A 13,010-nucleotide genomic window follows, 5' to 3' on the forward strand; every position below is an offset into this window, starting at 1 on the left:
TGCAGAAAATTGCCAAAAGAACCAAGGTATTGGGAGCAAATAGAGTGTGAAGGTTAATAGAGTAGGATGAGGGCAAGCAAAAGTTTGGATTGCAGATTACACACTGCCTTCCTGATCAGGGTTTTATGTCAGAGTTTAGGTAAAGAGAAAAAGGGATGGCAGAGTCATAAGTGAAAGATTAACAATGACAGAGTTTTTAGTTGAATCTAGAACAGAAGCAGGTGTTAAAAAGAGATGATTAGTTGTGCATATAAAGTGTTCATAACTATAAGTATAGTAAAGTGAGATTAGAAAACATTGGGAAGAGACTGGAAAGGCAGTTTACCAAGGAACAATGGAAAGACATATATATGGCTCTCAAGTATGCAACAAAGCCCAGAAGGTTTAGGATTTTGCATGGAAGTGTTTGCATAGCTATATTGTTATACCCAAAGCAAACTTCAGATAATTTTTTTCTGTAATTGGTAGGAAATATTAAAAGTGTGTTGAGAAAGTCTGTTCCTGAAATGTAATAAATTGGCAGATTTAAAAAAAAAATCCTTAGAGTGTTATGACCGAAATGTTGGGGGAGCAAATCATAACTAAGGAAATGATGTTTGATTCTTTTGAGCTGGGACATAGACTGTGAATTGCCTAAACATAGTAAGCCTTACTCAGGTTAATGCTATTGTCTGGCAAAACAGCAATTACTAGAAAATGGAAATCAAAATCTAAACCAGCTGTAAGTGAAGTGCTGAATATTTTAAAGGAGATAAAAGAACTGGAGGTGGAATCCTTAGAAAAAAAGAGCAAATTACATAGTTGGAATCTGTGGGAACAGCACATATAGAATAATGCTCAAGAGGAGGAGTGAGGTTTAAGGGAAAGAAGGAATTGATAGTGCATGGAATGTCAGAGTGACTGATAATTGTGAAGAAGGAAACATGTATACCGCAGGAGAAAATGTTACTATAGTTTTAATTATTATATTTAATATTATAGTATGTGTACCTATGTCATTGTTTTTGTTTATATACAACCACAACTAAAACAATCAAATAAATGCAGTGGACCCTCTGATAGGAAAAGCAGCTGTCCTGATAGTCTGCCAGAAGGACTCCACTGATGATGAACTCTGGCAGGAGGAGAAGTACTAATGAAGATAACTGCCTGTTGGATGAGATGCCTGGAAGTAATAAGCATTATTTAAAGCATGCTGTTATAAGTTATGCTTACTACTTGGCTAATGTTTTTTTTTTTTTCATTTTATGCTGTGGTAGGTTTCCTTTTGTTTTGAATGTTTCCTGTATTACATCCCTTTTTATTTACTTTTCTGCTGATGAATAGTTTGGTAGAAATTATTCAAAACTATCATGACTTTAAACATAATGCTGTTCGTGTCAGTAAATTAGAAATCCATCCATCCATAACTCCTTTTTCCCATATATTTTTTTTCCCACAAGGGGTTGGGGTTTTACTTCAGCAGAGACAATTATCTAGAGCCAAGGTGTACACCTCCACGGTAAATAATCAGGTATTATAGTTGATCATTTTTATAATTTTAAAGGTTTTGTTCGAAAACTGGCATCTTTTTCTAGTCCACTGACCTAATAAACAACAAATAAACATCTACATAAATGCACATATGCATACACATTTTACATCTTGACTTAATTTTTTTTTTTTTTTTTGTAACAGATGAACGTGACAGAGTCCAGAAGAAAACTTTTACAAAGTGGGTCAACAAGCACCTGATTAAGGTAATTTCTGCACTTAATTTCTTTAAACATTTTGTTTAGAGCAAGTTCATGTCCAAAATTACTTGTAGAAATTTGTTCTCTTTGTTGGTAAACATTTCTCAAGTGTTTTTTTCCAAGCTTCACATGAAACATGACAAATAATGTACTGCGTAACCTATTCAGTTTGTCAGGCACAGCATTGAAGCATCATTTCTGTGCAATGTACAGGAACACAGGATTTGTTAAATAGTTAACAGTATACCAAAATGTTTAATTGGTGTTTTTTCACAGCAGATGATCTAGGTGTAGGAAAAACTTGTGGCAAAGTAGCAGTTGAAAGAAAGATATCAGAAGCATCAGAAGAGAAACCACAGAAGTTTAACCTGTTCAGTCACACAGACAGGATACAGATGTCTCAGTTAACGGATGGCAAAAAAACAAAAAAAAAACATGGCCAGTCTTCACCTGCAGCAAAATCATCAATATGTACAGTCAAGAGGAAGTGGGGAGAGTGACTGAAACATTAAAGTTCTGTACATTTTATTACATGCTAACTGATTTAATGATGCAGAACAAAGCCCATTTATTTGGGGGTTGGGGGCAGGGAGTTCAGCTCTAATGACAGTATGTAGGAGAAAGCAGTTGTACATAATATTGGAATTGTTTACCTACACATTTTGATACAGATTATTAGTAAAAATTACTGTGCTTAGAGAGTACGTGGTAGAGTGGTAACATTTTCAGGTTTAACAAAACTGACAGTTTGTAATGTGTGTGTGAAGTACCTAAATGAGCAGCAGTTATACAGCAGAGATGTTTAAGATAGCTTAAGTAACACTGCGGTTATTTTAGGCTTCACCTAATCATAATATAGATAAGTGGTGATATCACAGTTTAAGCAAACTAAACTGCTGTTGAATAAAGAGTAAAACCACTGTATGCAGTCACTAGAAAAGTTCACATTTTAGACTGCATGGCAACTCTTTCTATTGTATAAGAACATTTTAGGTCCTCTTGCCAGTTTTCTGGTATAGGAAGACATTTAGTGTGTGCCTCATAACAGTATGGCAAACATAAGCTCTCTAGGGGTGGGAGTGGGGGGGGGGGGTTAGGGGAGTGCTATACATTAGCCAAAGATCAGCAGATGTGCTATAGTTTGCTGCTTTAGGACAGCAGCCTGAGCTCTCTTAGTTTATGAATTACATCCCTGGTGTCTACCAAGAGTACCTGCTGCAAATTTGTAGCTACTGAATTAAACGTTTCGGATAACTAGACCAGCAAGCTTGCTGTAGCCTCGTAAATATATGACAACTGTATGTTATTCAAAACTGTCACCACCATGAAGCATCAGTGAGATAATTCAAGTAACACAAGACTCCTAATTCCCGATGTACTTCAGCAGTGGTTGAATGCTTGTGATTTTCAAAGATGTCGTTTTGATCAGAAAGTATTTCAAATGTATTTATATGTAAAGCTAGATTGTTAATCTCTGTTAAGAGTTGGACGTGCTGTAGATTGCATGTGGGTTGAATTACAATAATGAAAATTTAACCAACAAAATTAATGAGTCACTGCAAAGGTTGTCTTGGTATTACTCTTTAGCAAGCCATGATCCTAAAAGTCTGCCTTATCAAAAGAACTTAAAATTGCATATTTTATGTTTTACCGTGAGGTTTTTTAACTGTAAAGTTGGTTATATTAAGGAAAGGTTTAGTGTGTGTGGGGGGGTCTTGTTGTCATGCAGAATGAAAGTGCACAGTCAAGCCTGTTTGACTGTAGGGCTTGCAGAAACATGGTTCACTTGAAGGTGACCTGATAGCTGTATCATAACTGATTTTTCTACCTACCTTAATATGCAGTAACTTAGTTGATTACAGTCAGCATCAGAGGTGCTGGACATTCAGACCCTGAATATTAAAAAGACCCCCACCCACCAAAAAAAAACACACACACATCTTTTCTGCACAGGCAATTTTAGCTGACATTTTGTTGCTTTTTTCATTTAGGAAAGTTGCTTTCAGATGAATATGTTAGAGCCATCTCCATTTATTGTCTGAATCCTGAGTTAGAGCATCTTTATCAGAAGAAGGATTTAGGAAGACCGCAGCTTGTTTTTAGTCTTTGTTTTGGTTTAGCAGAAGCTTTTTTTATCTTGCTCAGAATTTTGGCTTCTTAGGTGCTACTAACCAGGTAATTTTGATGCCGTATATGTTTGTGACTTGACTGACAGTATCTGCAGACTGCCTCAATAGTGAGTGCAGAGTGGGTTAAACTGTCAAATGCTTTTGTCTTCTCAAGAAGTAGGGACAGCAGCCATGTCTGCATTACATTGATTAGGCATAAGACAGAGAGACTGACGGTTACAATGTCATCACTGTGTATAGCTCAAAATCCATGCCCGGTGTCTGATTTTATTAAATGTCATTGCAAGTGACCTAATTGTTTATTTGTGATTTTTCCTAATTCTTTGGCTATAGACATGTGGCCATATGACAGAGCCCTTGCTGAGTCCCAGACAACCCATGTTTGAATAGTGGCTCTGCCACTGGAGGGGCCATGGGAGTAGGATGGGAAGGAGTGAACACTGTTGCATGCCCATCTGGGGGAGGGGGCAGCCTACACTCATTGCAGTAAGCATACAAGCCTGGTGTGCTCTGCTGCATAAGCAGCGAGGTGTTTAGTCAGGAGGTTGAGCATGTGCAGAGGTGCACATGCACCTCCCAAGGATTGCAATTGCAGAACAGGTGAGGCTGCTCTGAGGGGATGGGAGTTAAGGGACACTCCCTGGCAACAGTATTACTTTGTACCAAGAACCCTTTTCTTCTCATTGGTTCCATTGAGCGTGGAAGAGGCTAAGATGGAGTCTGGTAGACCAGTTGAATATAGAGAGCAGCTGGTGGCAGCTGATGTTTATAAGGGCTCAAATCCAGCTAGAAGATGCTTTTTAAAAAGGGTATAATAAGCAAATTCTCAAAGTTTTGAACAGGACTTATATTGGAGGTTGTAGAAAAATAAATATATTTTTTAACCTCTTTTATTTATAGTAGTACATTAATTTTCTAATGTCTACTTCAGGGTAATGGGGTGGGATTTAAGCCTGTCCCAAAACTATTGGGTATAAAACAAAGTATTACTGTTAGATGAATTATTACTCCTCCAGCGAATATAGACACACAAGCACTTGTATGAACTCGCACACACACACACACACAAACACACGCAGGCAATGTGTAAGATCTCCATTTCATGAAGTTGCAGGTCTTTAGGGTATGGGAGGCAAATGATGCATCCAGTGAAAACATATGAAAACTCTTGGAAGATATGCAGACTCCACACAGAAGGTGCACCAGCTAGGAATTGAACCACAAACATTGTGAAGCAGCAACATTAAGTGATGTCATTCTGTCAGCCAAGTGTTTCTTACTTGTCTGTAGGTGGCCATATATTTAGCAGAACTATATTTTTTCTAGTCCTTCCATGCTTTGGCCCTCTGTCATTGCCACCACATTTGCCAGAACCATTTGGCAACTTTTATCAGAAAATGATATGGTCAGGAGGTGTATATGGTAATGGCGTGTGTTGTGATATCTCACATTAATTACTTAAGCACTCCTAATCTGTGGAACCCAGAAATTTTTTGTTCATATAATTCGGATCACAATCAAAGGTTCTGTCGTGTTTCCTGCACTCACTGCGTAGAAATAAATGTATTTGCATGTCCTTCTGGCTGTGAAATTATGAGCCAAGACTTACACAGGGATTTCCTGTTTTGCATTGTAGAGAAGCAAAACGTCAAGTACTGCGTGAAGTTGTCGAAGTTCAATCCTGTCACATGGAGACTGTGTAAAAAGTCACTTTTGGGCTACATTTCAAAAAAAAAAAAAGAGGACAGCAGCTGAGGTCTCCTTTCACTGGGAGCAGCAGCAGAGTCTGTCATGAGGCCACAGATCAGAGTATTAGCAAGGACTGAAGTTTGGATGACTGGCCGGTAAGAGGTTTGCCCATTGATTCTGTGGGGGTGGGGGTACTCTGGAGTGGTGGCACTGCAGAGCCCCCAGTTAATCTGATGCAGCTTTAGTCCAGTGGGACTGATCCTAGGGGTGGCAGTGTCTCAAACTAAAGTTCAAGGTATTTTCTTCTTTTAAATTTTTTCTCATAAAGATTAGAGCTATGAGGTAGTCCCATGCCAGGATTCACAACAGAAGGTCTAGACATTAAGGAAGTCCTTGATGTCTGGTTGGAGCATGACTTCCGGGTGGGAATCATACACTTGGAGAATATGGCCTGATACCAGCACTGGTCTTGGCACAGGCTTCTCTTCCTCTCCTTTCTCCTTCAGTGGACATAGTCTCCCATGCAAGATCCAAGTACCAGGCACCCAGCATGTGTCCATTGCAGTCTTATCCTTGAGTGAGATCATGAATGAAATTGTCAACTAATGATTTTGGAGACGAGGCACTCCTATTTTCATGTTACTTGCAGAGTCAGAAGACCTGGAGGCTGCTGTTTCTGTGATGGACAAGAACATAATAGTTTCAACTCCAGCTGACTCCTGTCACTCATAAAGTCCAGAATGGGTTGGTTTGCAATTTGTTGTATTCTTCCTAGAAGCACTTCACTACATATCTGGACAGTTTAGAAGAGCCCTTGGTCATCTTGATCTTGAAGCCATTCATCAAAAATGATTTTATCTCTGTTAGTTTATTTATTTTCAAAACCAGGCTTTATCCCTTCTTTGGTCCTTTGCCCCTGAAAAAGACAAGTCTCCCTTTACCTGCCCCAGGCTGGAGAGAATGTCTTTACCAGCCATCCTTGAGCTGACTTCTAAGTGATCACTTTCGTTCCAGTATAGGTCTTGGAGAATGTAGTTTTTATCTCCCCGCCCTCCTCAGAAGGAGTCAGAAGCTTGTTTAGGTATGTAAGGGAGATTTATTGCATTTGCCACACTAAGGCTGTGGGCCCTTGACTTTTCTACTCACTAGCCAGAGGGCAGCTGTTAGTGGGTAGCTCAGGCATTCGAAAAGCTTGAAGACTTCCTTGACATTGTAGAAAACCCTTATGATCCCAACTCACTATTTCTTCCTTTTCCTGCTTTAAGTCAAACCAACCACCAGAGAACTGGAAAGATGCTTAAGTGTCATATGCTGTTGCCCTTTCCAATGTCAGCCGTCTGTCATGATTTATTTATTTTTTATTTATTTACACTAGTACCATTAGGCCAATGACCTCTTCAGGGGAAGTCTGAGGTGATATTCCTACTGACACTGGGAAATTTGGCCATGCCACCGCAGACTTTCCTTACTCTTTATGATGTGTGCTTTGTGATCTTTTACAGCCATCTGAGCTACCACCAACTCGGGCTGATTGTGTCTCCGTTTAACATCTCATATCCGTAGTCTTGCCTTTTGCTTGGGGCTGCCCTTTGGTGAGTAGTACAGCTCACACAGTTTGCCATTGTTTGGGAAATTTTTACAAAGGGCCAGTGAGCTCTGGGTGTTGTCTCTTTAATGAATGTCGTGCCGCTCATGTGTTCTCATTCAGAGAGCACTGCTAATAGCCAAGACGGTCAGTGTAGTTGTCGTATCTGAGTGGCCAGTACAAGGTACCTTTTATTCAGAAATAGGATTCACATCTTACTGCCTTTCCTGATGACAGAGGCAAATGGTTTCTGTCCTATTTGGATCTCATTGTCTTCAAATACATTTTTGTTATAGTGTGACTGTTTTTATGGTGTTACAGTGGGCCAGTGTGTGTGCTGATGAGCAGAGGAAGCATACAGGGGAGGCAGGCTTCCTAAATTAAGCAGGAGTGCTAACATACCTTGTGTTAGCTGTTCCTTCATTTTACCAAAAAGCACTAATGTATTTCAGTTGCTGTTGAACTGAGACATTCTGTGGACAGCAAAAAATGAGTGGAATTATAGATCACCTGAATCTGTATGATGGAAACAGTTTCACGTTTGCTCACTCATACAGTGATAGAGACAGTTTTCTTCCCCCAGAATGCCTGTTGAGCATTGGAATCAAAACTAACTTTAGTGCTTTTGTTTTCTGATGTGTCATCTGTTTTGTCATGGATTTTCCCCCATCATCCTTCTGAATGGAGGAGATTTCTAGGCCATTACATCCTACACCATTTGGTCACTCAATTTAAATGCTCCTTATTCATGCAACCCCTGCACTGAGTCGGGTCCTTATTGCCTCACAGGCCCACCATCATCTGTCCGCAGTTGAAGGCTAAAACAAATCCTGTAACTGTAATAGATATATGCAACCATTATTGCCAACATCTTTTTTTGCCCATGAATGCAGACACACTCACTTGAATTGACTCAGGCGGGATCATTATCCTGTCTTCTTTGCTGTATCAGATTTTTATTAATTAATTTATTTATTTTAGCAGTATCAGTTTGTTGTCTAGAAGTGGGTCAGTGATTTGCTATGCATATGTGGATACATAAACAGAGAAAAAACTCTCCCCCAGCACCTCTGATGGCATCCACAGAATCTTTTTATTTTAAATGTAAATCTAATTTTGTTTAATTTATAGTCATGCACTGCAAGTACTGTCACATTTAAGTGTATAAAATATTTACGTACAGTAAAAATAACTGCACAAGAAGCCATTTTTCTCTGAATTAAAGTACCCTCCAGGATGGGTGATAATGGACACTGATGAATCTCCTAGAGGTGTTGTGAATCCCTCTCTGTATTGTGTAGAATCTCTGAACAACTTTGTGCGGCCTTATCACCCAATAACTATTTCAGCTCATGCACCAATAATAACTAAAATAAAAACACAGGGTAATGAAATAAAAATGAGACACTGTTGGTTTCTCATCTAGCTGTTTTAAAAAGAGAGGAGTTTGAGAATAGGTGGATATTATTCAGGAGCTATAAGAAAGGATAGAATTTTCATCTGAAAATATAGCTAGGGAGTGGGATAAAATTAAGGCGGAGTTTAAAAATAGAGTGGATTTAAAAAAGGGAGCATGAGTTTAGAAAGATTTCTGTTAAGCAACTGTATTTTGATAACCCTAGACCAGAATGACTCAGGCAACAGAGGCTGTAACACGGAAGGTAACAAGACGTCCTGTAGAATTATTAGAAATATTTCGGAAATTCTATGAAAGTCTATAAAGCAGAGAAATATGGAAATCAAGAAAAGGTACAAATGGAAATGTTTATGGAAGAATTAAATGTGCCAAGGTTAGAGGCAGATGAGGCTCCATTACTAACAGTTGGGATAGGAGGAGATGAGATAAAAATTGTGATGTGTAACCAATCTACAGAAAAGTCCCCAGGAATCAATGGTATTCCTGTGGAATTTTGGAAGAAGGAAAAGACTGATAAAGATCTGGAAGGTTTTGTTTAACAGTATTTTAAGAGGAGAAGTACCAACATCCTGGAAGGAAGTGGTGCTGGCTGTAATATCTAAAGAGGATGAAGATCCATCAGATCCAGCTTCATACAGACCCATTTTATTACTAAACCATGATTATAAAGTGTTCATGTCCATAACGGCTAAAATAATGACAAAAGTAATGCCAAAATTGATAGATATGGATTTATGTGGTTTTGGGGGGGCAAACATTTGACGACATTAACAGAACATTGATGATCCAGAAGGAAGCAGAATGTAAGAAAATACCATTGTTGTTCGTGAGTCTTGAGTAAGCTGGGACTTTACGAGCAGGGCTATGGAAGCATTTGCATTTCCTGAAAAAATTATAAGGTTGATTAGAAGGACAAATGGATCGGAGGTGAAAATTAAAGTGGGTGGAGACCTTTCTGATCATTTTTGTTGTTTGCATTATATTTAGAACCATTGGCAAAGAAAATAAGGGACTCGGAAATTCCAGGATGTAATTGGTATGGTAGTCAAGAAAAGCTGGCTCTATTTGCAGATATTATTTTATACATGACAAAACCAGAAAGAGAAATTACAGTGCTGTAGAACATTTTGAGACAGCTTAAAATCTTTTTGGGATACAAAATTAATTAAGCTAAAACAAAGGCAATAGTGGTAAATTATGTACCTGCACACAAATTGGTTCAACAATATCTTTATTTATGGGGACATGATAAAATGAAGTATTTAGGAGTATGGATTAAAAAAAATATTCTGGTGTGGCAGCTAAGGATATGTGGGAAGAGACTAAACAAAAGGTAATACAAAAACAGAGAAAACTGAAGCTTTGTTATATGGATATGGATAGTAAGATACAGGCAGTCAATATTTTTAGTCCCTTTAGTCTTATACAAAGGTCAGGCATAATTTTTTCAACCAGAGGAGAAGTTGTGGATAGCAGTTAATAAAGAGCTGAAGGACTTTATCTGGGAGGGAAGGACAGCAAGAGTCAAGTGGGATATGATGATTCTTCCAGTTGTACAGGATGGATTTGGGTTACCCAATCTGAAAGGGTATTTCAGAGCTGCACAGTGAAGGCTCCTGTACATAGCACAAGCAGAAAACTATAATTCATAGTGGGAAGGGATGATGAAACAGGGAAGAAGTTCACGAAACAAGGAGAGGCTGGGATTTTAGATGAAGGCCTTTAAGGTCAATAACAATAATCATACAGAATAATATATCCATAAAATGGCAGAAAGTATTCTAAGAACTAAGCAGCCAACACAGGAGTGGAGAAAGGAAATTCTGCCAATAGGAATGACTGCAATTAGGGATATAGACAATAGGCAAGAGGGAGCTGGAATTTATTGGAGAAAACTGGCAAAGGAACCAATGAATTGGGAGCAAATAACTAGAGAGAAAGAAAGATGATAGAATGGGAAGGTGCCAAGAAGGCATTTAGGCTACAGGGTAGAGATTTGCTTCGCTATCAAGGATTGATATTGGTGTGTGTGCAAAGAGAAACAAATGGGGTGGGGGGGGTCTTAAACAAAACACCAGCACTGGTAGAGTTTTTAGTAGAATCTAGAACAGAAGCTGCCATTAAAAAAGGAATAATTAGTAGAGCACATAAAATATTGCATGATAACTATAAGAATCAATCAGAGGAGGTTAGAAAGGATTGGAAAGAGATTGGATAAGTAATTCACAAAGAAACAATGGGAGGATGTATGCACATCTCCCAAATGTGCTACAAAGTCTGGAAGATTTAGGATTTTTTGCTTGGAAATGTTTATTTTTATACCCCAACTAGACTCCAAAGAATTTTCCTCAGGTAGATAGCAAAATTTTCGAGGTATGACAGGAAAGAAAGAGGTAATTGGGAACATATTTTCTGGGAGTGCTATTAGTTGGCAGACTTTAAATATTCCCTTTAGGATGCACTATCGGAGATGCTGGATGGGCAGATTGGTCTGACATGGGAGGTGATTTTTCTGAGCTATGATACAGAATCGGAAAGACATGGTAAGGCCTTGCTGTGTCTAATTATGTTGACTGCCAAAAAAGCAATTTCTGGAAAATGGAGATCAAAATCTAAACCAACTATATTAGAAGTAGTGAATATAGTAAAAGAGATTAAACACCTGGAATTGAGATCTTGAGAAAAAGGTAGGAGCAAACAACATAGGAAAAAATGGGAATTGTGGGAACAGTACATACAGGGGAGGAATGAGGTTTAAAAGAAGGCAGAACTTTAAATGAGCTATGGAATGCTTGAAAATGATTGGGTAGATTATAAGTGATGTGTAATGTTTGCAACTGGGAGTGTCAATTGTGGTTTGTGATGTAAAATGCTTGCAGCTAGGATTTTGTTGGTGTGGTTTGTTTTCATTTATATAAATGTACTATTGCTTATGTCAGAAGTGATGGTTCAATAAAAATGTTTTTTTAAAAAAGGGGGGGCAGGTATTGAATAATTTATGTAATGTTACTTAGGTTATATGATATAGCTGTATATGTGAAGAAGCATAATGTGTGTTAATTTTAATTTGTTAATACAATCTGATTACTTTTATATAAATGTAAATGTGCTTATATGACCAGTGATAATTCAATAAAGGTGTTTAAAAACAACAACAAAAAAAAACTGTATGTGGCCTGACATTCCCCAGGATGGGCAACACTGGACAGTATTATTCCTTGCTTAGTGTGATTTTTGGCATCATGACAGTATGGTACTAGGCGGTCAAGCTGGTTAATAGGTAACGCAAGTTATCACTTTCTTCATATAATACGTTTTTATGTGTTGGATAACATGAGATAAGTGCTAGTTAGATTACTAGCCAGGTATCTACTGAATATTAATGCATGGTAAGTGGTCAGACTCTACAAGTCTGCTGATCAGAGTGGAGGAGTAGGACGAGGAGGAGGAGTGGGCCACCTAAAGTGATCTGATAAGGTTTGTGTTGGACTACCAGGAGATGTAATTTCCAGTATCATGAGTCACTTACTCATCATAGGGTTGCACCCGAAATGTAACAGCACACGGGTAATTGAACTTTAGGGACTGTGCTTGTTACAGTGCAACTGCTGAGAAAAGCGTATAGTTCTTAGCAAACCTGCTGCTGAGTTACAACTGTCAATGGCTTGCATAGTTTTAAAGTGCTGTTAGCACAAACTGCAAGCATAACATTTGAGTTTATATGTATGTTGAGAGAAGTTAGTAGTCATATTTTTAGTCTGGACAGCATTGTGCCATACAAAGTAGGCTTTAGACTTGAGTAACAGAAAGGGGTGGTTATCCCATTTTACTCTCATCTAAAAGTGAGGAGCAGCCAGTATATCAAAGAACAAACTGTTAATGTGTCAGTACAATAACAAACAATCTGTTTGCTTACCTGTGAGGTAAGGTGCAAATGTGCAGCATACTTGGTATATTTGGTTAAGTATTTCTCTTGCAATATTGGAACTTTCCTCTTTGACTGTCCTAGTTAACAGGCAAAATAAATTAATGTGCATGTGTTTTAGCAGCAGAAATGTCTATCTTATCAGATTTCTTAAATAGTAAAAACAGAGCAAATATTCATAGACAAAAGACTCCTATGTATTTTATTCACGTGTAGCAACTAAATATAGTTGTTTATTATTGTTACAGTACTTAAGCTGTGATATTCTGTCAAATTTCAGTAGAGTAACATAAAAGAAGAAGCTGAGATAATTGCATGTAATACAGAGTGTACTTTTTACATGAGCATAGTGGGACTCCAATATGGTAAATCCAGTCATTAGCATTTATTGTAAAGATAGGAACCGGATGACTGCTGAACATCATGTGAACTAGGAGTGGCCAGTAGGAAGTACAGAGTGTGATAAGAGTGGTGCACAACACCCTATATAAACAGCAAAATAATTGTGTGTGTGTGTGTGTGGGGGGGGGGG

The 13,010-nt window shown here is 38.2% G+C and overlaps 1 protein-coding gene across 1 annotated transcript in view; it reads left to right on the top strand.

Annotated features, from left to right (window-relative positions):
- The window catches only part of LOC122792184 (microtubule-actin cross-linking factor 1-like), a gene marked incomplete in the record, with an annotated part of 3,579,694 nt that overhangs the window by 638,662 nt on the left and 2,928,022 nt on the right, over positions 1 to 13,010 (top strand). Inside the window, 1 exon segment of the mRNA XM_044059907.1 lies at positions 1,678 to 1,739. Coding sequence (XP_043915842.1) covers positions 1,678 to 1,739 — 62 coding nt within the window.

Source organism: Protopterus annectens, chromosome 1.part2, assembly GCF_019279795.1.
Source record: "Protopterus annectens isolate FY-2018-M chromosome 1.part2, PAN1.0, whole genome shotgun sequence".
Lineage (NCBI taxonomy): Eukaryota > Metazoa > Chordata > Ceratodontiformes > Protopteridae > Protopterus > Protopterus annectens.